Source organism: Manacus vitellinus, unplaced genomic scaffold, assembly GCF_001715985.3.
Source record: "Manacus vitellinus isolate BGI_N305 unplaced genomic scaffold, ASM171598v3 scaffold_5_pilon, whole genome shotgun sequence".
NCBI lineage: Eukaryota > Metazoa > Chordata > Aves > Passeriformes > Pipridae > Manacus > Manacus vitellinus.
This window is the reverse complement of record NW_021940682.1, coordinates 42756818-42784614: the sequence shown is the minus strand read 5'-3', so window position 1 is coordinate 42784614 and position 27797 is coordinate 42756818. Positions and strand designations below refer to the sequence as shown.

Here is a 27797-nt window from a genome sequence, read left to right as displayed (position 1 = left end):
ACCCTATTCTGACTAAAAAAAGCAGAATCTCGGAAACTTTTATTTATCTTATCTCACTGTCTTACACAGAAAAGTGTGATAAAGTGACTGGAAGTAAATGTTTGTACTTACATACAGTTTCTTGCTGCCAAATCTCTATGGACAAACTTTTTGCTTGCAAGGTATTTCATTCCTTTTGCGACCTGAAGGCCAAATCCAATTAAATCTTTTACTGTTGGATTCTGTAAAATACAAACATTTGTGATACAATGATTGCATAAGCTTAAGTAGCAGACTGCTTTTTCCTGTGACTTTTCAGGTTTTACACCCCACCTATCCTGCCACCAGAATGATCAAGACAGGTTGGTGCTTGTAATGAAACTGGTTTAAGTTTAGGTCAAGTTCTTACCTCCAGTGAGAAGACACACTATAAGAAAACAAAAAAGCTGACAGTCTCCAGAAGAGCAGATTTTGCAGCATAAGCAGCATAACCTGGGCTGGGAAGTGGAACAGTATGCTGAAACAGCATCACAGCTGACACACAGAATTCACGTGTGAACTTAAGAGTAATAGCATGTAACTCAGTAGAAGGTACTAACTATGAACTTGGAGCTCATCAGCTAGAGATGACCAAGAAATCCGAGAGTCCTGTCTAGGACAAAATAAGGCAAATGGGAACTTAGCAATTAGCAGAGGAAGATTTTCCACAATGATTGTTAACTCCTTCTGCTGGTCTACATGGTAAGACAATACTGAAAATGTTAAATATCAAATAAGTATAAACACAAACCTGCAAATCTTTTATCCAACCATATGACTTGTTATGTAATAGTAAAGTTCCCACAGATTTTTGTGTTGTTGACATTGCTCCTTATAATTTTCTTCTGTGGAACAATGTTGTTCAACTGTGTTAATCATTCTATTTATTTCCAGAAGGACCATGGCACTATTCACAGATAAGGGCCCTGGTCTTTGTAGAATGAAAGAAGCTCAAAAGGGAAGAGGTCCCTGTCTCAGAAAGCTTAACTCCTCCAAAAATTAGACAAAATGCTTTTTTTTTTTAATTGTACTGGCTATTGTTGATTGCCATAGAGCAAGGCAAAATCCTGTTGTCTCAGAAGTCACTTTGTCCTAGCACTGTGAAATAGGTGAAATACTACAGTATAACGTGGGCTTACACTACCTGAGGCAAGACCTGTGGTCTCATACTTGTGAAAAAGCAGTGAGGCACATTTGAGGAATCTGCAGTTTTTCAATGGAAATGGGGAAGATCTCTGATAAGAGAGTACTCATAGTTTGTATAAAAATTCCTGTTTCTCTTTCTTAATATAAGAATACAAAATATCGATAATAAACAGACTGTGATGCTAGTTGGACATGGAGATCCCTTACCTAGGAGCTGGAAGAGCAGATGGTGATGACTGGTACAGCTGTGCTGAAGTCAACAGAGATATGCCAGTTTAAACCAGCAGATGATTGGGCCCCTTGACTTGGCTCTCATAAACACATTTGTTTATAAAGAGGCTTATGGATGAGAAACGAGAAATATTTATTGCTTATAATTTCTGGGAAACATTCTAGAGAGGAATTTGAGGGGGAAGGGAAGAAGTAGCAGTGCTGTAGCTGGGCTCGATGCCAGCCTAAGCAAGTGCTAAAGGTTAAGGTGTAAAAACAGCAGCAAGTTACAGACGTAATGTAATTAGGAGAGTTTATAACCTGTGGTGTTGGAGCAGGGCGTGGTGAGACTTGCATTAATGTTTGGTAGACCTCACTGTGTACTTACATGAGTCTCATTCCTGATGAAGTTTCGAAGATCTCCATGTTTCATGTATGGAAGAACGACTAATGGGGATCCTTCGTTGGGCAAACAGATTCCCAGGAGTGACAGCACATTGGGATGAGTGAAATCTTTCATGATTATTCCTTCTTTCAGAAACTGAGCTACTTCTTCCAGATCTGTAATCCCTGAGAAATCCAGTAATGAGTTAATGAAAAGAAACGGAAACAAACTATAGAGTTCATTTCTGTACAGCATGTCATTGCACAACAAAGCCATAATGAGAGACTACAAGTGTGCTCCCCACATCCCACAATACAACCAGGTTATGTTGGTGATTTTAATTCTGTTTCTTCTTTTTTCATTATGAATTATTTAAAATTCAATAACAACATTTGAGTAAATCCCTTAATAACTGTTGTTGTAGTCTCTTCCTGTTCTTCCAGCAGCTTTGCCTACTCTTTAGCAATTTAACTTCCAAATCCAAATCTTCAGGAGACAGTAGAATAAAAAAATTACACTGCCTTTTCCTCATTTTCCAGTGTTCTTTTCTTTGTAGAGGAAATATATGGACATTTCATTTGATACAAAAACATATGCCAATGCCTCGTGTTAATCTGAAGTAATTGGAATTGCTCCAAAGATAAATCTGATTCAGCTGCAACTAAGAATCTTGGTTTGCGAAAGTATTCTTCACTGTAATTTATCACTTCACCCCAGTTATCTTTGTAATTAATAGTAATGTCTCACTATTAAACATGTAACTCACTATTCAGTGACTTCACAGCACAATGAATTTTCCTGCTATCGTTATCCAGCAATGTCCCATGGTACACACACCCAAAATGTCCTGTGTAAAAAAATAAGCAATATTAGATTTAAGAAGTAAAATTATTTTTCTGGTATTTTCCACTGGGTAGCAATTATGCTTTAAGAAAGTGATCACACGTCATTTCTGGCCAATTCCCAACATTTGTAATATGTATTTCCTAACTAACGCATAAAACCATTACAAAAAAACCATCATTGCATAAAACCATCATTATGTAAAATGAAAACTCTATTTGCAATATAATTGGTATTTCTTGACCTAAACAGAGAGTATAAATAATGCCAAGGCTGGTGCCACAAATGTTTCATGTTCTTCTAATGAGTATGCACACAAACACCACGTGAGCCAATTCCCACCATAATCTCCTGTGAGACAGATGTCAAAGGAGGGAGCAGACAGGAGGGAGCTGACATGACCACTGGATTGGTGGTTCCCAGTGATCTGCAAGCCTATGCAGATCCAGTGGTCCACTGGACTGTACAAACTTCATGCCTCTTCAGTGAAAAGGATGGTCATTGTGGGCTTACAGTCTCTCAGGTCTGCTATTCCATGGAAAATGTTGAGTATTAAAAGTGATGTGTTGGCTGTGGATGGTTTGGGAGTTGCTCTACTGATCACAGACTGATGACATCACTCAGCAGCAGTCTGTGGTCTCTTCTATGGCCTAGTTTCAAGCATAAAATGTCACTAAAAGGTAGTAAGCAAAATTTGCCTTCTTTCTCATGGTCTGAGCAGTGAAATGAACTGCCAGGGACATAGAAATCCCTTCTGATCCTGTGCTTTCCTGTGAAGCAAATGGGGTAGTCTACAGAAACCCACTCTGAGAAGTCAGGTTGACCTGTTCAGGAAACAATGAAGTTTAAGCTCTAGGTTTGAGCATAAATTTATCCAAATCAAGTTATGCACACATAATTGTGGCTTTCTTTCACAGGTGTACTATTTACTGGAAACTTTAAAAATACTAATATTTGCAGTTAGAAGGCAAAATAGTTCTTCCGCTTAAGTGTGAGTTCTACAGAGAACAAGACTACCTGATTAATTCTACTACGTTCCAGTCGTAAGTGCTGGTCAGAGCTCAGTTGGCTTTGGTTTTGGCTTGAGGTAAAATTAATACAAAGTTTGCTTTATAGAAGCAACTTAAAATCCCATTAAACCACAGATTGTTTGGAGCCTGGGCACAAATCCTAAAGCTTGGATTGGGTGTGTCTACAATATTTTTGGGTTTGGCCCATTTCTAGTTATGGAGGAGAAAATTTAAAATCGTTAATTATATCGGCGTCATTCCTGATATTTTTCAATATTAAAAAATGGGAAATTACTTGGAGTTTTCCAAAACAAGAAAAAAAAGAAAAAGGCCCACCCTTGCTTTGGGGATGATGAAGTGTAATACATGGAAGGGAAATGCACTGACTGACTGATTTGTGGCTCTTTTCCTGCAGAAGAGGGATTAAAAATATACTTTATAGCCAATTTTTTATCAGTATTTTTATACTCAACATGAGATCTGTGATGCATGATCTGTAGAAGTATGGAAAATGCAGTTTGTACTTTGGTTACTAATAAGTACTCAATTGTACAGAATTAATAAATGTCCCTAACAGAAATTCTGGCTTGGGCTATGAAAGGTGAAGGGAACTTGCTTACGGAGATGTAGAGGAATAGGAGTGATGAGAAAAATTTAGAAGAATAGGGGACTTGCTGTATCAGGAAAAAAACTAAGGGCAAGTGAATGAGAACCTATAACCTGTGGTGTTGGAGCAGGGCGTGGCGAGACTTGCACTAATGTTTGGTAGACCTCACCATGTAAATGAGACATGAGTCTCATCCCTGATGAAGTTTTGAAGATCTCCATGTTTCATGTATGGAAGAACGACTAACGGGGATCCTTCGGGGGGATCCTAATGGGGATCTCATGCCTGCAGCTGGCATGAGAGAGGAATGAGGGGGAAGGGAGAGCCTTTGCTGGGAGGAAACAAACGGCAACTTCCTCAGAGCTGGGGAAAACTTGTGGAGGGAAAGGGGTGTGGGCATTTCACCTGGCCCACGGGGACTTTTACTGAATGCATTAGTGACTACAAGAGCTTCCTGTGTTATGTAGAAATTGCAACAGATCACAGACTCCGAGTTTAAGGTCACTTGTGTCCCCGCCTTGCCATCCCCTGCCATTTAGGTGTGTGCCTTAGGCTTTGCGCAATATCCTGTGGCAGATTCACTCCTGCACTGCAGCCTCGTAGATCAGGAGCTCTGGCTGAGCTTTTCTGTAGCCTGGAAAAGGGTGAGAGAGAGACTGCTGAGGGGGAACCAGCAAGTTTCTGAGTTCAAAGGAGCCTCATTAATTGGCAGACTCCTTCCTCCTCATGATGTCTTCTCCAACTGATAAAATGCACACTCCTCATCTGACTTTAAAGGAGAGCCCCTTGGTTCCCCCTTGTTTCAGTGTGTGGGATGCAGTGCTATAAGAGTTAAAAAGCTTGAAAAACCTCTATGCAGACACCTTATTCAAAATGGTTTATAATGAATGGGTGTGCAAAAAGAAGAGCAGTTCGCAAGGTAAGAGTCGCAGTACCCACCTCTTCCTATTACTTCGCTGAAGTGCACTATCAGGCTGTCAGCACCAATAACCACATGCTGCACCTCTTTGACCAGGTCAGGATTTAAGGCGCTGATGTCAATGTGGACGTTAGTTTGGAGAAGTGGACTGGCTAAATCTGAGTCTCCGCTAGACAGAATCGGGGAGAGGTCAGAGTGAGGATACTGGGCAGGTCTGCACGATCCATTCTGAGACATGCTTGGAAACTGATCTGCAAGATGAACAGAAACTGTTATAATCCTTTCAAATTTCTCCTTGAAAACTGAAGTTTTATTGCATTGGAAGGCAAGGTTTGATTTTAACAGTTTGGAAGTGGCTTGGCTTTGTGGAAGTTTTGGTCACAAAGGGAAAATGAAAATATGCATTGGTAATCTGCCAAACTCCAGGAAAACTATGTCACTAGAAACTTACAATAGTGACAGCTAGCTAGAATCAGCTCTGCTTTTATGAAAGTAAATGGCAAAACTTCCACTTTTCTGAGGGGATGCAATGAAGACTTGTCACTTCCTGCCAAGTAGAGGTTATAGCATTTCTAATTGGGAGTAACGAGAGTAAAATGGAAAAATGACAGCAATATGGGAGGAGGAGGTAGTAAACAATTAAGAACATGAAACCTTTTATTATTGTCATGTTCTAATTTGGTAGGGAACTTTACATTTCATGAAGGTTTCCAAACTGCTGGTGACTAGCTATATTTATCCAATGGTAAATATTCAACCAGGGAAATGCCTAGAGGTGATTCATATCCTGTAACTGCTGAAGATAATACAGTTGGTGCTACTCATGAAAATAACATGAGTCATCTGATATAGCAGAAATTAAAATATTTCAGTAAAGCCAGGAGTATTTATTTGAGAATTTTTTTTTATCAACAGTATGTTGTTCAGGTATTTCAAATAGTTTTTGTTTAAAAAAATTTTTCTCGTATTTTTTCATGACTGAATGAAAGAACTAGGTTTAATTGACAGCAATTTCAGTCTGGAATGATTCCAGTGGAGTCAATGAGCAGAATTTAGTCTAGGGTCAAAACCAAAAAAGTGAATAAATTTAAGAAGAAAAATTATCAGGTATTGTATCACAACAAGTAAAATATGTTGTACAGACATGCTTTATATATTTCTGTACAAAACTTGGAAAATTTTCATATAGTGCTGTTGCCATTCTAGTTGCTGAGAAAAACTCTGTGCTCTTCTATCTAGAAGCAAAAATACCAACTCTTACATTTACAAATGAATTTATTTGTCACTAATGGCAAATATCTATTTAATAATGCCAGTAAAATAATCCAGACATGGCTGCAAAATAATTTTTGCAGCTTCTACATGTAAATCTGCATGTTTTCTAATGTTCCTGTTGTTTTATTCTTTGATAGGAGTTGACATAAACACTGCTAGAGACATAAGTGAACATAATTCCCCGCTGTGCTTTGCCAGTGTACAGTGGCCCCAGGACCACTGTTGATTTACCTTCCACCAAGGATCTTTGCACAGTTTTCTCTTGTGTACCACTTTCCCTTCTAACCAGTGGCACAGGCTTTCCTGTTCCTTTGGGAATTTTTCATTCAAGAAACTTCTGTATGAGCTGGTGGCAGCAATTAAAGAATAATAAGGGAAGCTGGGAACTGGCCTGTCTCTCAAACAGCTTCACGATTGGGGCTTACAGAGGTGAAATAAGGATTTGGAGTGATTTCTATTGAGTTGTATATGACAGCACCTTAAATAATACAAGACTAAGTATATACCAAGACTAACAAACGTGTGATATCTTACATACCATAATGTGGTAGCTCCTAACAGTTAAAGGCTCAGTAATGGTAATCACAGGACATGGTCTCTACGTCTTAAAGGAGGTGTTCAGCCTAAGGTGGTATGATAAGTGTAGCAGACTCTCTTCTGAAGAATACCCACTTTAAAATGGTGTTATACAGGACAAAAATGTGTACGGCATAGGATTATTGTTCCCTGAGACCAGCATCGCAGCACACATGGACCTCCACTCAATTTGTAAGTCTTCATAACCTTTTAGCTTAATTTTTAAAGCCAACATTTCTGCATTATACAGTGTCCCATTTTACAGAAGGGGCATTAACAGACAAAAGAATTTACAAAGCTCCATGTCCCATGTTGGGCCAACAGAACTGCTTTACCATGGCTGTATGAAGTCACTGAGACACACTAAACCTACAGCCACTTTATGTTATCCATAAAATAATTTTTTTCAGAGTGGATTTGCACATGGACTCATGTGCAAATGAGTCTCATTGATGGACTCATGATAACACAAAATATTATATCCACTAGTTCCTAACAAACTGTGGAGCACAGAGCATTTCCACTAATAGCATTTTATATATTCCTCCAACCTGAGTAAAAGTAAAAATCCTTTGCACCTTAGTTTTGGGAAGCACCTGAGAAGTTCAGTTAAAATAGCAAGCCTGTGAACACAGGAGTTCCACTAATGCAGACTCAGGCAAACCAGATGACAAATTGAAATTAAGATGCTGATCGAAATAGCAATCATCTGAAGACATATGAAAATCAAAATGTATAAAATATCATCTGTACAGATTCCTAATAGAGGTGTACCTTCTAGAAAAGTTGATCTGTAGTCTACAGATTCACTTGAAACCATTTCTGTTGTTGGACTTACACTCCTTGCGCTCACCAGCCTGTCCAGGTGAGGAGTGTGCACTCTGCCATCATAACGCACTAGGTCACTTCCCAGATCTGAAGGGGAGAAGAAAGAAACACTAGAAAACCCTCATGGTTTTGATATGCCAATATTCATTTAGCTATTTATTTAAACCTAGATGTTCTGCTCTGCTGGGAAGAAGGCAGGGTGTTGCTGTGGCAGACATGATCAGGACCTAAACTTGAGCTATTTGTACAGCACAAGATTTGCTGCAACTTGTTTTGAAGACCCACTCTTAGCCACACTGGAAGTTTTGAAGCCTCTAGGGCCACCTTCATCGTCTGACTGTGATACTGCATCAGAACAAAACTTGGTTATATACCACCTCCCCTGCTCCTCCTGCCTTGCACAGTGTGGCAGCTCCCACTGGAAGTAAACCCAGACACAGCGGCCAGAGAGGAGCCAGGGTCTGACTAAGTTCCTGATCTAGGTGAACAAGAGACCAGGACACTGCAGTGCTCTGTGTCTTGCACAACTCAGGCACAGCCTGGAGGACTACAAGACAACTGGATGAAGCTGAAATACTCGTGATTCCATACGTATCATTTACTCGTCCTCTCTTCCAAAGCTGATCGGGGAACAGAAGTTACTAAGTTTTCCTAATAGCTTAGAGTTCCTCCGAAATCCTTCTGCTTAAGGCATAATGTACCCCTTCACCCAGCTCAGGCAAGAGCCAAGCACTGACATGCAACTAAACATTGTGACTTGATTGTGAAACGTCTGCTGATGCATTACAACAGGGCATTGCATGGTAGTTAAGCAAAGCACAAAATTATGTCATTTTTAAAAATCTAAGATATAATAATGGACTTATTTAATGAGATTGGCTATGATGGACCTTTAATTTGTTTCTTCTTCCTTCTCCAGAGAAAAAACACCAAAAAGATAAAAAGTAAAACTGATGTTGAAAGTACTCCAGCAATTAGTCCTGTGAAATTCTGATCTTGCTGGATCAGCACTTTTCCGATAACTGTTGATAAAACTTCTTGCTTCCACTGAAATAACAAAGAAAGAAAATAGTGTGATGATTTCCACAGACAAGTAAGAACTAGATTATTAGTACTAAAGTATGAGCTGATATGTCCCATCTAACTAAACCTTGATTTTGTGATGCTGTACTGTGATAAGACACTGGGAGTGAAGAAATTGTTATACTGCTGTACATGAAAGCAGATCTACATGTTTCTCACTTCATTACTCAACTTCAAGAGCTCTGGTAGTGATACAGCTGTGTATTTGATACACCCCACACATGGCATGCACTCACACACACTCTGGGTAACAGGGTCCCACTGTTACCAGATGTTAATTCAAAATTTTAAATTTATACTCTTACTCAAATGGTACATGGAAATGTATGGGCCTATGGATATATGGGCTGAGATGTACATTAAAAAAACCAGCCCAACTGTATTTAATATGTGTCCTTCTGGCATAAATATGCTGTAACATCAAACTCACTCGTTTGTTGACAGCGTGCCTATGTTTTAGTTCCCCAGGTCGTGTGAGCCTGTCCCTAGCCAGCTTCTAGCTTGTTGACAGTTTAAAGAAACAAAACAAAACAAAAAAACACCAACCCCAAAAATCAACCACCAAACAAACATCAAGTAGCTAACAGGGAAAAACTGTTTTAGGTCACACAGCACTAGCTCAGTCAGTTGGAATGCATTTGGCCATCTTTTCTCTTCCTCCTGTGGAATTCATTCCTCTGGGTACTGTAATGATGGATTTGCCCGTCAAAAGAGCAAATTTTCTTCTTCACTGGGCAGACTGCAATTTCTGTGTCTCCTTGCCAGTAAACAAGCAAAAACCTTACTTAACCCCTTCATGTTTTGTTCTTTTCTATGTATGAAACCTGTCATGCATATCTATTTCTTAGAGTTTAATGAAATATCACATAGTAGAACTGGTGAAATGTAGTGTCAGCTCTGGTTGCATATGTGAAAATACGAACCAAATGCAACCTGTGCAAAAGTATCATATGAAACTAGGCACTTACAGTTCTGGGAAACATACACCAAAAGAAGAGCTGCATCTAATTTTATAGTTTGAGTGATGTATTCAAGAAATTTAATAATTACTTAAAAAAATTAATTAATATTAAAATAAATTAATAGTTACTATATTAATAAATGAGTTATTACTATTTACTTAGACTGCAGTAGCAAATAGGAATATAATTCACAGCTCAGGATCCTGTTGAGATGAATGCCATAAAGATATAGAAAAAATAGATGGTCCCTGCTCCAAAGAGCTTACCTAGACTTTGATCCTAATCAGACTTAACATTCACTGTTTTCAGTGAATCACAGTTCAGTTTCATAGTTTAAAGGTATTCCTATTCCACTGGGATTTTCCTTTTTTTATATATTTAAAAAATACAAAGATACTGAAAGATCTGTCTTATTCTACGAATCAGTATGTCTACAATTTAAATTTGCAATAGCACACTGTATGATCACCTTTAGAAAAATGGTCAACTCAAACTTTTGTCCAAAGCGTTTTCTTCTTACGAAAAGAATTGAAATGAAATTATAAAATGCAGACCAAAAAAAATCTTTCAGGAAGGATGTGATCCTCTTGACTGCAGCAAAATTTTTTGTTGAAAAAAGGGCTTATGAGTTCCAAACTAAACCTACTCCTTTATAGCTTCCCATTCTTCCCCATATGTTTCCTCTTGTGTTTGGATTAATAGCTATAATTTTATTTCCGTGCTTAGTTCAAGTTCTACTTTGTGCCGAAGCCTCCAGAAACTCTCTCTACAAACAGGTAATAACTACAATGAAGACAATATTTATTTTAAAACAGCTGATATTATTTGAATTTCCATCCCAAACAAACATGGATAGAGATATCTCTGTAAGCACAGGCTTAGGCTTAAACTTAAAGTTTCTTGGTTCAATAGTGACACTGTGAATGATAATAAAAATGGCATTAATATCTCATGTGTGGTGTAGTTGCCTCACCTCTATATTTAGCTCACTGTTGGATTTCAGGAGATCACTGGGAACCGTACACAGAATTGATTCTGACTGCAGGAGGAGGTTTTCGCAGCTTTTATTTCCAACTTTTAGCACCTCTCCTTTAACAGCTTCTGAATCAATATAATTTCCCTTGGAAAAAAAAAATCAATTTCATATTACATAACCATCTCATAAAAGTTAAGGAGTTACAAGCTTGGAAAATGTTTTTAATGGAAAAACAATTGAGAAATAAAAGACCAAATTTACACTGTCCTGTCAACAGGCATGTATAACGTTTTTTTCATGTAAATGGTACTTTGACAGACAGGTCAGAGAGGGATGATAAAATTTACAGATAAATTCTGCTGTCACTAATACTCATACAGCCCATACAGGCCTCTAAAAATGTAAATGTCTGAGGGATTAATCCTGTTGGTCCTGTTTAGATTTTTGCATAATTTGCTCAAGAAAGGACGTATTATGTAACACCGTTGTTTACACAAAACTGGCATTATATTATCCACAAGCTAAAGGCATCTCAAACATTTTGTTTTGCAAGTGGTTATGGTAGCAGTAGTGAAGCTTTCAAGAAGAAGTCATTAATTGTAATAATACACAAATCTGTTAAAATCATGTTCCACAGACCAAAAAGGAATAAACCTTGGTAAAGACGAGAGCATGAAAAGTGCAGTCCCTGCTCAGAAAACCTGCTTTCATATCCCACACTTGGATGAAAAATTATTCACTGTATTATTCCAGTATTGTGATAGTGGCATTCAAAGGCCAAGTTCAGCATCTTTTGTGCTCAGGAGTGCATCAGAATTTAAGAAGCTGCCCTACCCCATGTACAACCTGACTTAAGATGAACAAAGAGGTATATTAAGCAGGATTAGAAGGGGAGAAGGGAGTGTGGGACTAATACAGGCTATTTACGTGAGCTGGATCTGGGAGTTTTCCATGAGAAGGGAGAGAAGGCACTGCAGCTGACACGGTTATGGGACCTTGTATATTGGAAAGGAAACAAGAATTCCATTCTGAGGGGCAAAAAAATCTTACTTTGGCATTTTAGATTTACTGCAGAATGAGACTCAACCCTGGGGAAATTGTAATAAACATAGAGGAGAGCCAGCTTAATGTCCTATTTTGACTGACAAAGCCACACCCCAGGTAAATGCTTTTTAATTGCTGTCCATAGAAGTCCATTTTGCACTCTATCCTCTGTCTACTTGGAAACATTCTGTTTGATGTTAAGTAAATATTCAATGGGCCAAAGAGCATGTGACTGACTGCTTATTGCTTAGTAGTATGGAGACTTGCTGCAGATTGTGAGCCATTCATGTTCAAATCTTTCCTTTGAATGATGTTCCTCAAAAGACTTGAATTTAAGTTTTTCATCTTCAGGATAAATATATTGTCTTGGAGAGTGATTCTATGATTCTTCTACACCATAGTTTAGAATTTTTTGCACCATCAAAACTGATACTTACCCAAATGGACAAGAAATCCTACTGATGTTTCCTAAGGTGATCCTTAGCCAGTTATAAAGATGATGGTAGTTTTTACTTAATATTATTACCATTATGTTACCATTAGTATATTATAGTTTCATTTATGATAACTCAATATATTAGGAGTTTCAAAACTAAGCAGTGGTTTTGCTCTTCCAGGACAACAGAATTTGCCTAAAATTTTAAGAGAAGGCGGAAACTGGCTCCAGTGAGAACTGGGAAAAAATACGTCTTCTTTTAAAATGTGTACTGCCCCCTTCTTGGTGAGCAATGCCCTTGCATGCAAGCTGGAGAAGTTCATTACTGGACTGAGTAGCTGTTGCAAACCAATCTGATAGCTCAATGACCTCACAACTTTAGAGAGTTGGGAATAATTTGGGTAGAAGTCTAGAAGCAGTAGAAGAACCATAAACTAAGGTGTGGAAATTTTCAGATTCACGTCAGAAGAATTTTTGAGGTTCCTAAGCAGAGGAACCTCAAGAAAGTGTTTACTTGGGAAGAATGAGGAGTGACTGCAGCTGCAGAGGTTCCTCTTCAGCTTGCTCAAAAATACCATGGTTTCCATACTGCTCTCTTTTGGACCAGATATTGAGACTAACATAATTTCCTATGTGATGGAAGAAGACTGACAATACAGTGACCTGTAAATAGGCAAGAAGAGTTTCTTAAGATTGTCTTACAAAGAATGTGTTGCACTGGCTTAGGAATAGAGTGGGCAATTTAGTAAATCTTGTCCTCCTTGGAGTTTTAATACAAAAGGGCCAGAGGACAGCCAAGATCTCAGATGTGCTGTGCAACATGCCAGTTGTTACGTATTTCTCTAGTGGAAGATTTATATTTATAAATACACTTTACTTACCGGTGGTCTATGCCTAGGCATCCTCTGGAATAATGCACAAAGTCCCTGCACCAGCTTAGTGCATAAGCACACCCTAGAACAGGACAGGCTTTGGGCAGACTGAGGAAAGACAGAGTTTCTTTTCTTATTGGGTTTTTTTCACAGCCAGGATGCGCTGGGTTTGCAGCAGCCCAGCTTGCAGGTCCGGGTCAATGGCTTCTGCCAGAGGCAGCAAGTATACTCTGTCCTCTTCAACAGACTCAGGTGTTTCACTGTCCCCAGCAGTGAAACACCAGAATTTCTCCCTCCCTGACAGCTTCCCATGTTGGCAGGAGATGGGAGCACTTCTGAAGTGGTGTCTTCATGGTGTTGAATCAGAGAAGTGTCTCAAGCCACTCTGTCACGACCCCTCTGACTGGGGGATGGTGGGCACCAAGCAACTTCAAAGACCCACATACTTGGCAGAGGAAGAGAGTGATGATGTAGGACCTTGAGTGGCTGGCACTGAAGACAAGGAGGTTTGGTATTTGTGGCACACAGTGACCTGTGTTTTAAATAGAAGACCTAAAGTTTTCTTGTGTGTAACATTTTCTTACAAAAACATCTTGTGGTCATCAGGGGAAACCAAACAGAACCTTTCAATCGGTACCCACTGTCATTTGATGAAAGCCAAATATGTCACACTAGATTAGTTAGATTGAAAAACTTGTGATAAAAGCTCCCTCCGCCCCCCTGAAACTAATTAAGAAAGAGATAAAAGAACTTTGGTTTGGTAGAACAGACTGTTCGCTGAAGCAAGCTGCCATTTAATTTCATGCTGAGCTTGCTTAATTACTGCACAAAATACAATCATGAGGCATGTCAACTTGTGTGTATTTTTGAATGTGGGTATGGGGTGAGGGAAAAGTGTTGCCAATATGGCTTGTAATGATCTTTTGGCTCCTGACTATAATTTATGAAAGTTGCCTCACTGTTTTGATAGAAGCACCCCACTATAACTAATTCTATTTAGAGGAAGATGTTAAATTGGTGCTTGTCCATGCTTCATTCCAGGAGACCAGTTTTCACTAATGCTATTCTCCAGATGGTTGCTAGGAAATAACCAGGACATTAGGCTTAGGGAGACATCTGTCTTGGGTGCCATGACTACAGGTCGATGCCACAAAATTGTGAGTTTGGTCACTAGGACAGTCCTCAGTCAGCCTTTCCCATCTAAATGGCTTCTTCCCAGCAATAAAACAGTACCAGAGACTTTTTCCTCAGGGAGAATACAAAGTTCACAAGTAAAAGAGAAGAAAGTTAAAAAACCCAACTAGTTTTTAACTCTCAGTCTCTGTGAAGATTATGGAGCAAGTCCTCAGGGAAGCCCTTCCAGGCAGAGTAAGGACAAAAAAGTAATTGGGAACCGCAAGCACAGGTTTCCCAAGAGTGGATTTTGTCTGACCAGCCTTCTATGCAGAGATGACTGGTTCTGTAGATGAAAGATGAGCACTGGACAAAAGGATCCTCATTTTAGCAAGTTTTGCAACACAATCTCTCCTAGGAATGAAAACAAATTAGGATGGTATGAACTGGATAGATGGTCTATAAGGTGAATGAAAAACCTACTTGACATAGGTCAAACCTTAAAAGTCTAACACGTGGCATTTGTCAAAGGCTGATACTGAGACACTAATTGAATCTTTATTGACAACCTGAACAAAGGGATAGAATGCACTTCTTTGAGCTTTCAGATGACAACAAGTTTAGGAAAATCACTGATATACTGGGTCATAATGTGAAATAAGGCAGCAGTATGCCACTGTAGTGATGAAGGCTCAGCACACATTTTAGCAGCAGCAAAGCCAGTAGATTGAAGGTGATTGTTCTGCTTTGGTCAGCACTTGTAAGGCCACACCTGGAGAATTGTGTCAAGTTTTTAACCCCATCGAATAAGAGAGATACTGACAAACTGGATGAAGCACAGCAGAGAGCCACTGAGCTAGAAGGGCAGCTGAAGCACAGGATACACAATGCAAGGCTAGTGGAGCTGGGTTTTTTAAAGCTGTAAAATCTCCATTCTTGGAGAGTTTCAAAACTCATCTAGATAAGGCCATAGGCAACCTGACCTGATTTTTAACTTAGCCCTCTTTTGAGCAGCAGGGTTAGACTATGAAGATCTCCAGAGGTTCCTTCCAATCTATGTTATTCTATGATTCTTCTCAAATTAGTACTCTTTCCAACTGGTTGATATGCATGACCTGGAAAATACTGGAAAACACTGCTGTCATTGCACAGAGGCACTGAGCCATGCAACAGCTCTATATTCCCAGATCTCCGTTGACCCACACACCAGAACTCTATCCAGCATTCCTCCAAAACTAAATATGAGAACTCTGGAGTGATTGTATGGCCAAGAGCTCCAAGTAGAAAAACAAAATTAAAAAATAAAAATCAGACCAATTATTCTTTGGTATTTGCCCAAAACACTTTGCAGAGGCAGATTAATATTCAGAGTTTAACTGGAAGTCAGCATGGCTGACAGGAGCTCTGCAGTGATCCTTCTGATGTCTGGCAGCCCAGAAGCTGGCCCACTGGCCCATCTTGGGAGTCAAGGACCTCAGGCTATCAAGATTTCTTCATTGTGATAGGGGAAAAGAGTTTTGGCTTACAGAGCTATGCAGGAGCTACACAAAGAGATGACCCAAGCATTAAGACTGATTCTCTTCCATAAAGCATTTTTTATCAATTATATTCTATATAAATTATAGAAATTTATATAAATTATGTGTACTTTACAACAGATTTTCATAAGCATTCATTGTAAACTAGAAACACCCATTTTTATACCTTTTCTATTTGATTAATCTAAACTCAGAAAAGCATTAGATTTCAAAAAATTGGACTCACACAAAATTGATTTAACTTTCTTCGCAGTACTGTAATAGAGAGCAGCCTGTGCCTGTAAGGGCCCCAAATTCCTAAGAGATGTCTCTCAGTGCCATGTAGGCTACTCTCAACGCTCTTTGAAGAGGCATTCATCACCAACTTTGCATTTTTCACGGGTCCATAAATATTTAGGCTACAGCAGTGACTGATCCTCATGAGTGACTTTGTGCACAGGCCAGAGTTTCCCTCAGCTCAAGAGAGCCAAAGCTGCTAGGCCACATCTTCTGTGAGGAAGGACACAAACCCATGTGACAGTACGAGCTGGGACTCGGGCGCAGGCCACATACTTCAGGCTCTGGGCTGCTGGCCATGTTTAATCCTGAACTGGTGACGCAGCCCATTGCAATCAGAAGCTGATGCAGCGTGGTCCTCCCACGAGGACGAGGAAAGCCCCTCTCCAACTCCACCTGATGCCAACCACCCTGGTATATATATCTTTGTTTTCAGCTCTGCATCTTTTAAATTGTGACAACTGGGGGCTTGGGTGAATGCAGTACCAAACACAGTGCTCTCTCTGCCCTTGCTTCCTTGGGGCTTATGTCATCAAAATGTCTGTTCCACACTGTGCTGCTGATGTGCACTTGTGAATAATTGAAAAACTTATTTCAGCATTTCTTACCTTAATTTCCAGAACATTTTGGTTGCCTCTTGAGATGAACACTGGCTTTTCAAAATGCTTAAATACTGGATTATTTACATAATCAAAATCAAAGTACAGGGAGCTGACACCATCAAAAATAAAGAACACTTTGGTTACAAAGGGTGGTTGGAGATTGAAAACTTTCAGTGAAGGTGTTGTACAGCAGATTATCTCTGAGCTAGAGCGGTGGCTACATGCCTATAAGAAAAAAAAAAGAGGTAATTGTAGTACGTACATGCATAGGAAGTTAGTGATTAATGTAACTTTCTTTAACAATACACAAATATTGAAAAAATAAACACCAAGGGTCTTGTTCTTCTTTAACCAAAGCAAAATCCTCATCAGCGCAACACAGCATTTATGTAGGGCTGGGAGAAAAGTATAAAAACTTCACGTCAATGGTGTTTGCACTCTTGTTGAGGAAATGTTCAAGTAAACAAGCTTCCTGGCCTGATTGTTCACAGCACTTTAAAGTAAATATTTTGCAGATAATTAATGGAAAATGATTTCCAAAGCCAAGGACCATCAGGCTAGCCTGATGTACTGAGCAGGCATAGTTCAGCTTCCCCAGCCTATGTCACAGTGACTGCCACATGTATTTCTCTTCCTTTTTCACTACCAGAGCAACAGTAAGAGACCAGAGGACAAGGTAAAAGCTAACAAATTTGACTGAAACAGTGGAAAACAGAAGTAAAGCAGTGTTTACCCATGGCATAGCTAATTTGCTATGTTTCCAGAAAGGCACTATGGACTCTGTGAGAAAGTGCTTTAGAGCCAAAGCCACTGTGGATCCTGGGCCACAAAAACTCAGCAAAGTGCATCTTCTTTCTAAAAATGTATATGTAAGGCCCAGGTGTGTGTCACTTGTTGCTTAGGTTCTCAGTAAGTCCCTGCTGAGAGTGTTGACTGTGAGACACGCTTTGCACTGTATCTCGGACCAGCAGGGATGAGATGTTTGCCCCTCACTGCAGCGCAGGAGCTGCCTGACAACAGGCATGAAGACACACTTGCCCCTCACTCTGCCACTATTCCTTGTGAGGGCCTTCTCTGAGGTAAAGCTGCTGGTGCACCTCATGATCAGAAGACCTGCCAGAGGATGCTTCGTGCCACAGGGATATGATCCAGTGTGAAATGTCTGGCCACGGTGCTTCTCTCTATCCCACACTGCCTTGACACAGGACTTGTCTAAATCGCATTTACAGTTGACAGAGGGACAAAAGCTCACCTAGAAGGGGTTTCATCTGATCCATTTTAGACAACAGCTTTAATTAGATTAACAGTGCTCTAGAAGAGTCAACTCTCTCTTGAATGTGAGGGTTTCTACAGGACTACTCTGCTTATAGTATCAACAGCACATCTACAAGCATCAGCAGGAGGCATGGTGGGTGCTGGGCAGCATCACACGAACTGCAGAGTGGTTTGTTTGTGATTGTATCGTGTACTCCCTTCTCTGTGCCTCCCTTTCATGCTGCCTACCATGGATATGGTTGAAGAACTTCTGGCACAAACAGAGTTACTTCAACTCCACAGATGTATTTCTCTTCCAACTGTATAAACCTTCTGTAAGTAGTTCCCTGTACACTGTGCCCTGAGAGCAGATTAAACTTTTTCTTTTTTAAAAAAATATAAATACTGGGATTGACATGTGCCACAGTAAGAATGGGGCTAAGCTCCTAGTCATCATAAATCTTACATTTATTCTACAAGAGACTCTCCTGGAAAATCAACAATCCTGTCAAATACCTTTGTGCATCCAGAGAAGGTCAAAATGTGTATTTTTCTGTTTTGTTTTTCAAATTAAATTTGTTCTTATTATATAATGCTGCCTGAAGGAGCTGTGAAATTAGTTTAAATTAATGCAATGTTATTTTGCTGTTTCAAATCAGTGACATAACTGTTCAGGCTATATCAGTTATATTAAATCAGCTGTCTACAAATCAGCACTTTTGTTATCACCACAGTTTCTATGAGTATTATTGTTAAATCTTGAATCTGCCAAGGGAAAAATTTTCAATGTTCTGAGCACTTCAGTTTTAGAGCTCTTACGTGTCTGTGAGCTGCGAGTTCGGCACTCAGTTAAATAACTTGGTGCAGTTCTTAGTGATGCTAATGGGACTTGCACCTGTGTATCTAACTGCCCATTTAGATTCCTAGCAGAAATTCAGAAATAGTTGTGCAAGTCCCATGACAGTATGGTAAACTGTGGGACACAAGACAAAGGCAGATTTTTGCTCCATTTGCTTACAGTATTAGACTGTTCTTCTTTTGAATACCTTGTTATACACCAGGCTTTGTTCTATTACATGGATCTAGAAATTAATTTGAATTAGTATGGTAATAATAAGATGTCATTAGTATAATGGATGATCAAGCCATACTTTTCCATGATATATGAATGTTTGTAAGGTTACCTATCATATTGTGTCGATTCTAAAACGGGATTACTAAAATATATATAATTATGAAGCTAAGTATGTCCCAAATAATCATTATATTTATTTGATTAATGTAAATTCATAAGACTCTTTATCTACTGTAGAGTAGTGATGTCTCTTAAATTAATAGCAGTGGTATTCATAACTTTGTTTGTGGCTATCTATTAGAATCAGTACTTTACTTTATCAGGCTGGTCTCTGAAGCAGAAGCTTTCAGAAAATGATAAAAATCTAATAATACTCTTTGGAAGGGATGCAATGTGACTGATTGGTAAGGTCAAGAAAAATCTTATTTGCAATGCCCTTATTGGTACATGGTTTGACATGACATTTTTACCTTGAAATTGGTTTTAGCAATTGAAGAATATGACAGTTTGGTTTTCATGAAATATTGGATTGAGGATCTCTAAGAAAAAAATCCTAATTCAATCTATTGCCTTCTCAATTAAAATACTGCCTATCACCCAGCACCTTTAACTTTTATTTAATTAAGCTTTAAAGTACATTCACTTTAAAAGCTAAGCCTACATTCTTCTCATGACTATAATCTATATCTGAAGACTGTGAGGAAGAAAAGATAAAAATTATGGTACATTTCACAAGCATAAATAAATTCCAAAGGGAATAATAATCCATTGCACAATGCATATGACTCATCACTTAAGGTATGTATTCTTGTTTCATCTGTAAAATATGACCCCTGAGGCAATTAATTCAAACCTGACCTACAGAATCTGAACTTCAGTGCCCAATTCAATTTTTTTTCATCTGATAGAACAACAGGAAAAATTATGAGGGAGGATCTCTGAGTTCCAGAGGTCTCCCAGCAGCTGACCCAGATAAGAGAGGGGCAATTGGATGTGTATTACAGGATCTGCAGTTGTCAGAAGGGAGAAAAGATCCAATTTTTCCTTTCATAAAAAGTAAACTTTTGGAGTTCCAGTGAGGAATGAAAGATGAATGAAGTTAAAGACAGACTGGGAGACTCTCCAACTGTCTTTGCCAAAGGATGATTTCTCAATAGAAAGAGATGAGAATACAGGTCCAACTTGAGGAAAAGCACATTCAGAAGACTTTTCTGTGTAAAGCAGTGACACTCAAGCAGTGTATCTTGAGTGTTTTCCAGAGAACTCATTGGCTTTTGCTGCCATTTCAGGTAGTATAATAAATGGCCCTAATGGATCAGTAGCATTTTTATTCTAGTTGTCTTCTTGGATGAAGGCATGGGAGATGATACTTCTAGTCTATCAGATCATTGGACCAGAAGGTAGAGTAAAACCTCTCTTGCTGCTGGGTCTGAGAGCCAGCCCTTCGCACGACGTGACCAATACTGACTGGGAGTCTAAAGTCTGGGCTTGGGATGGTCAATGTACCTTGTAGCACATCACTGGCACTCGGTGATTTCACACTGTGGCTTTTCCCTGATATCCCCTGCTATACTCTTTCCTTGGCAGGAGATGTGCATAAGATGAAGATCTGGCACAGAAAAATACAAATGGTTCCCCTTTTTGAGGGAAATTCTTTGCTGGGCTTCTGTGGTAGCTGTATGCCACAGAGTCAAGGCAGATAGAGGATCAAACTCTGAGTGTCTTTGGATAAGTAGTCAGGAATATCTTCAATAATCACACACTCAACATCCACACCTTCCAGGGAATTTATTTTATCATTGTTTAATATCTCTAAAGTAGACACTCACTGTTGAATTCTAGGCATTTTGATGAGTATTATGAGTATGGATTGTTCACAGACATGTGAACATTGAAGGAACTTCAGGGCATTTTAAAATTCTCCTGTAAAACAGCAGGAAATGGCACCCAGCAGAGGGAAATTAAGAAATACTAAAGATCATTCAAAAGACTACTTACTGAAGAGATAATTAAAAGTCTGTAGAAAGAGAAGATCTTGCATAGCTACAGGGTCAGTTGTTGAAGGTCATGTATTAGAAGGTGTTACTTCTTAGTTTTGTAACCTTGCATATCATGGGACATTCATGGTTAGAAGAGATTAAGCAGTGGGAATGTACAGCCAAATTAGTTTATAGATGGAATATTAAAAATGGTACAAAAAAAAAGGATCCCTAAATGACCACTTGTTCACTATGGGGGAATCAATGCCAAGTACAGGCTTTCAAAGAGGAAACATTGGCTCCAAGTGCTTCAGAAACAGAAAAATCATCTAGCATGACTTACAGCAGAGGTTAGAAGACACTTATTTTGTAAACAGGCTCCTGATCAAACACCATTCCAAACTGCATAGGTTTTTTTACAGGCACAATGCAAAGTGAAAGGAAGGAACGAGCTGCTTCCCTGTTGGTGCACCTCACAGAGGAATTGGATGTGTGAGCAGAAGTGAGAGAGTTTCTGTATCCTTATGCATTCTCTATAGTTGATGGGAATTTTTGCAGCACTTCCTAAATTCTTAATTTTTGTTCCAAGTCAGAACAAATGATAAAAAGAACTCATGAAATAGAAATTAAAAAGAAACACATTGCAAGTATTGAAACATATGGTTCAATAACTCTAGAACATCTTTTTCACTCATTGAAATAAATTCAAAGAAGGCAAAATGTATTATTTTGAGTGTTAACATAGAATGTAATATAAACACAACTAGTGTGAACACAGTACTGAACAATTTTAAGGAAATTTAAATAAATATGAAATGAACATTATAAAGGCATTTTTGCCATATAGAAGAAAAATTTTCAGAAATATTAAACTACAAACATGAAAGCCAAAAAGCTCAACATAATATTTCTTCTATAGGGGGCTGGCATATTGCCCCCAAAACTTCTCAGTCTCAGTGAAACTGCACTTATAGGAAGCTGTTCCAGAAAAACTCTTTTATTAGTTGTACCGCTCACCTCTTTCACAGGGATGGAAAAAAGAGGCAGAGAAGAGCAAATGCCCCAGGGCATTTCAGCTGGCTCTGCTCCCTGAGACTTATGGATGCACAGCATCCTCAACAGCTCCTGCTGTTTACAGAAGTGATTCTCCACTTACATTGTGACTCTATCAGGACTCTAGGCCACAATTAAACCTGAAGACAGTAAAGACAGAGAGCTCTCAGGAAAAGGTGAGACCTGTTTTAAATTGGGCACCATTAGTTTGAGGCAAATGGTTTAGGGTCTGGGAGGTGGCAGAAAGAAGAAGAGCTCTAGGAAACAACATTTATCAGGAGAATTTGGAGCGGTTTGGTTTATTTCAACTGAAAAAGAGAAAGGCTGAATCATAATATAATGCAAATATGTAAAATTAGCAGGAGAGACTGATTATCTGTTGCTTGTGTCCACAGAGGGTTAAACAAGCAGATAGGTAATTAGCTGCAGGATTTGAGTTAATTATTAGAAAGAAATCTTTCCAAACCACTAGGTAAGCAGGTAGAGCAGCTCTCTCTAAAGCTTGTTTAAGCAAGGTTGTGAAATTTCTTTCACAAGGAGCTTTAATAACAGCCTAGACAAATATCCGTCAGGCAGTGGTCTGCATACATTTGCTCCTGGCGCAGGGAAGCGGGCCAAGCTAGGTCTTTGTGGTCCCTCCCAGCCATACTCTCCTTTGATGCTTTGGGATGTGTTTCAGTGCTAGCTTTGGTTTTCCCAAGAGCCAGAGTTTCTGAAAGCTGACAAAAGCGGCTTCTTGGAAGAGGCTAGAGAGAAAACTGAACAGAAAAAGGTCTTACATAACAATTAAAAAAATGACTCATATAGTTATCCTCTCCCAAACTAAGGAAGCAAAAAGACATACAACCTCAGCTATAGCACTTCTTGAGCATTTTGGGTTGTATTGTACTGTTTGTCTGGGTTTGGTCTGTTCAGGATCACAACCTGTCTTCTTTATAAATCAGACAGCTAGTCTGGATCCCTGCTGGAAATAGATCCTCATTTTTGTTTATTTTTTGTAATGACTGGATGAAATTTTAGTTTTTTTGTATATCCCTCATGCATAGAGCCCAGAATCTCCAGTGCAGGATGGGTCAGACTGCAGCCACTGGCATCTGCCACCAGCAATTTCCTCAGTTACACAGTGCAATCTTGTTTTGCTAGCTATAAATCTTCCCTTTCTAATATCCTTCCTTGAGAAATATGCTTGAGGTAGAGAATAGTGGCAGAACAAATGGCTGCCACAGAGGCAGGGAAGGCCACTGAGTGCCAGAAGCCTTTAATTTCAATAGAGCAAAAATATATTGCTTGGGCAGTGTCAAAGTATAAAACACTCTGGATTATAATCTATTTGAGGTTATATTCCATCTTTTGTGCAGGGAGAATGAACTTGTGTACAGGTGCTCATACACTGGGGCAAATTTCTTAGAGATCAGCAGGGGTAGGGGATTGGTGTGTTGACAAATATAACACACACTGCAAGGTAGGAAAAGAAAAAGATAAAGGAGATAATTCTCACTGCCTATGTCTATGTCTTTTTTCAACAGCAGGTTAAAAGGCAGGATGAAAGCAAAACACTGCTCAAAGGCAAGGTTGCTCCCCAGTATTTGGGGGAGAGAGTAAATTCTATGGCATCCATTGCCTGGAGTTGCCAGTGACTTTTGGACTTAGTTCTTTAAAATTTCAGATCCTTTCAAATCTGTTCAGATTCTAAGGAAGTGAGGCAGCACCAGAGGCAGCTGAAAGATGGTTCTGGGGTGAGACTGGGCTGTGCAGGGGTTCCCGTGACCACGAACACCTAAGTGCAGCCTCATGTGGACCCGGGGGCCCTCAGCAGCCAAGGAGTGGAGGAGGAGTGGTGCTGGGAGCGACCAAGGGGGAATTCAATGCTTCCAGGGAGCGCCATCGACCTGGAGTGTGGTGAACAGGGTGTGGCACGTGGCACAGCAATTTGCACAGGCAGGGAGAGCAGGAAAGCTCGGACCAGCTAGGAGCAGCCAACAGAGCAGCCAACAGAGCAGCCAACAGAGCAAACAGGCTCAGAAACTGGTAAGGTAGAGCTTAAGCTTCCTCAGTTATGGTTGACATGCCATAAAGCTCAATTCCTTGTTGCTGCAGGACTCACTGTACCAGCCGTGCCAGAGGCCTCCACAGCCAGAGCTGCTGATGGCAGATGCAGCTCTCCAGGTCACAGGTTGCCAGGAGTGCCTGATGCCTCTTCACGATGTTGGGGCAGACAAACAGTTATTTTGCAGAAGATGTGCTGCGATTGAAGAGCTGTGTCACCAAGTGAAGGAGCTATGGGAAGAAGTGAACAGGCTTCACAGTATTCAAGCAAAAGAGCAAGAGACAGAGCAAGACTCTCGGGAGTCTTGAGCCTCTGTTATAGTGAAGAAAGAGGTGGACTCAGAACTCAGCAGGGAAATTAGTCAAAGGAATGTTAGTCTGTTAAAGATGAAGGCTGGAAGCTGGTCACTGCACGTACCAGGAGGAAGATTCCTCCTCCTTCTCAAAATATGACAGGTAGGACTTGCACATTCTACAACAGGTATGAGGCTCTGGAATTAGAGGGCTGGACAACTGAGGAGATGGGTGAGAGTCCTTCTAGGGTAGTGGGGCCCCTTAAAATAACACCACCTGTACCCGCATCCAGACCTCCTCTGTCAAGAGGAAAAGAAGGGTAGTTGTAATAGGAGACTCCCTTCTAAGGGCAATGAAGGGCCCAATATGCAGATCAGACCCAGCTCACAGGGAAGTCTGCTATCTCACATAGGCATGGGTAAGGGACATTACTGGAAAACTCTCCAGTCTAATAAGGCACTCTGATTACTGTCCACTATTGGTTGTTCAAACAGGCAGCAATGAAATAACAAAGAGGGCAATCAGAAGAGGCTTCAAGGCCCTGAGACGATTGGTAGAGGGATCAGGAGCACAGGTAGTAATCTCCTTTATCTTTCCAGTAAAAAGGAATAATATTAATAGGAATATAAAGATTCATCAGGTCAACAAGTGGCTCCAAGGTTGGTGTAATCAGAAAAATTTTGGGTTTTTTGACCATGCCATGATCTACTCAACACCTGGTCTACTAACACCCGACAGGATGCAACTTTCTCAGAGGGGAAAAAGAATTTTAGTGCAGGAGCCAGTGGGGCTTGTTGACAAGGCTTTAGACTAGCTTGGAAGGGGGAAAGGGGCAAAACCAGGCTCACCAGTGATGAGCAATGGGATGATTTGCCAAAACTCGAGGAAATGAGCACTCATGGGATCCCTCAATCTACCTCAAGAGGTATTGGCTACAATGTACCACACCTGAAATATTTCTACACTAATGCATGCAGCATGAGGAACAAACAAGAGGAGTGTGAAGCTTTGGCCCAGTTCCAGAGATTTGACATCACTGCGTAAGTGAAACCTGATGGGATGAGACCTGTGACTGGAGTGCCCTGCTGGATGGTTACAGGATCTTCGGGAGGGACAGACAGGGCAGAAGACGTGGAGGGGTGGCACTGTATGTAATAGAAGGGTTTGAATGTATGGAGCTCACAGTTGGCAATGGCGGAGAGAGTCTCTGGGGGCAAACAAATAATGCAGATATCAACACGGGAGACTGCTACAGACGTCCCAGCCAGGACGATGACACTGACGACTTACTCTTTAAGGAACTAAAGTCAACTGTCCTTGTCCTTATGGGTAACTTCAACTTTCCAGAAATTAACTGAGAGCATCACACAGCTGGTAGAACCAGGGCCAGAAGATTCCTAAAAACCCGGATGACAACTTTATGGAACACATCCTAAGGGAGTTGACTCAGAAAGCTGCTCTCCTTGATCTGCTGCTTGTCAACAGAGTGGATCCTGTGAGCAAAGTGGAGATTGGTGGCCATCTTGGCCACAGCAACCACAAAGGGATCAAGTTTAAAATCTATGCTGACAGGAGCAAAAGTGCCAGCAACACCTCAGCTTTGGACATGAGGAGAGCAGACTTTGGGCTGCTCAGGGAACGAGTAAGTAAGGTCCCTTGGGAAAGGTTTTTGCAGGTGCTGCAGTCCATCACTGCTGGTCACTTTTCAAACATCACCTCCCAAGGGAACAGAAGCAGCAATTCTCAAGTGTTGGAAGTCAAGCAGGGGAGGCAGAAGGCCGGCTTGGCTGAGCAGGGATCTTCTCTTGGAAATAAGGCACAAAAGGAAGGCGTATGCTCAGTGGAAGCAAGGTCAAGTGATATGGGAAGAATACCGAGATATTCCTTCCTGCTTTAGGGAAAAAATTCATGTGGCCAAAGCTCAGCTGGAGTTGAAGCTGGCCGGAAATGTGAGGATCAATAAAAAGACTTTTTTCAAATACATTAATATACTGCAGTAGGCAGTATAGAAATATCATTGACCCATTACAGGATGTGGATGGTCACCTCACAAACAGGAACATAGACAAGGCAGAGGTGTTTAACACTTTCTTTGCCTCTGTCTTCAACATGGATGAGGGATCAAGGGTGTCTAAGTGCCCTCAGCTGGAGGACCATGACAGAGAATGATCAACTCCCAGTCGACTCTGAAATTGTGTGGAATCTGCTACTCCAGCTGGATTCCTAAAAATCTATGGGGCTAATGGGATTCATCCCAGAATCCTCAAAGAGCTAGATAATGTCATTTCAGAACCTCTCTCAGTGATTCTTGAGCAGTCTTGGGAATCCGTAGAGGTCCCAGCTGACTGGAAACTGGTGAATGTTGTCCCAATTTTTAAGAAGGGCAAGAAGGAGGACCCCAGAAACTACAGGCCTGTCAGTCTCATAACTGAGACTTCACCAGTCCATAACTGGTGAAGTTATGGAGAAGATTGTTATGGCAAGTATTGAGGAAAACCTGAAAGACAACACAGTCTTTGCTTACAACCAGTACAGCTTTGTGAGAGCAAGGTCTCACTTATCAAACCTGATTTCCTGAAACCTGATAGGAGGGGCAGACACTTATGTTTTCTCTGTGGTGACCAGTGACAGAACCCAAGGGAATGGCCTGAAGTTGTGTCAGGAGAGGTTTAGGTTGGATATTAGAAAGTTTCTTCACCCAGAGGATGGCTGGGCACTGGAACAGGCTCCCCAGGGAAGTGGCCACAGCACCAAGCCTGACAGAGTTCAAGCAGCATTTCAGTGATACTTTGAGGCACTCGGTGTGACTCTGAGGGATGGTCCTGTGCAGGGCTGGGAGTTGGACTTGATGATCCTTGTGGGTCCCTTCCAACTTGGCATATTCGGTGATTCTGTGAAGTCCCAAATATTTGACAAGCAAGGAATGCAGTATCAGGGCCTGAAGAGAAGCAATATCGCATATTCTCACAGGGGAACAGAGAAAGCATATGAGTGATCTTTACTTTAAAAAAAAAAGACTGCTCAAACCCACACAAAGCAAAATCTCAAGACATGCTTTCAGCAATGATCTTTTCTTTGGAAATCCTTTGTGTCTAAAAATAATCATGCCTACATTACTCAAAGCCTAATAAATTTTGAGTTTAGTTGATTTCACTGAAATGTTTTGTTTTTCAACTGATGGATAAAGTGACTTTTTGAAAACACTGAACACTGTGTTTCATTGCAAAGGCACTGATTTTCAGATTAAAATCTGAACCCATTAAATTACAAGCCACGACTACATGCTGTGGAAATTCAGGTCCCGACACTCATAATATTATACAAATTAGGATCATGAAGAATATGATGACCTTGAAGCCATAAAAGACTGCAAATTT

The 27797-nt window shown here is 40.2% G+C and overlaps 1 protein-coding gene across 1 annotated transcript in view; it reads right to left on the bottom strand.

The window, feature by feature from the left end:
- Positions 1-27797, bottom strand: part of MET (MET proto-oncogene, receptor tyrosine kinase) — a 75802-nt gene that overhangs the window by 7915 nt on the left and 40090 nt on the right. The window contains exons 11-18 of the mRNA XM_018080747.1: positions 16726-16944; positions 10836-10982; positions 8708-8864; positions 7764-7904; positions 5159-5389; positions 2526-2606; positions 1763-1944; positions 112-221 (exon numbers count right to left, since the gene is read on the bottom strand). Coding sequence (XP_017936236.1) covers positions 112-221; positions 1763-1944; positions 2526-2606; positions 5159-5389; positions 7764-7904; positions 8708-8864; positions 10836-10982; positions 16726-16944 — 1268 coding nt within the window. The remainder of the gene's footprint in view (positions 1-111; positions 222-1762; positions 1945-2525; positions 2607-5158; positions 5390-7763; positions 7905-8707; positions 8865-10835; positions 10983-16725; positions 16945-27797) is intronic.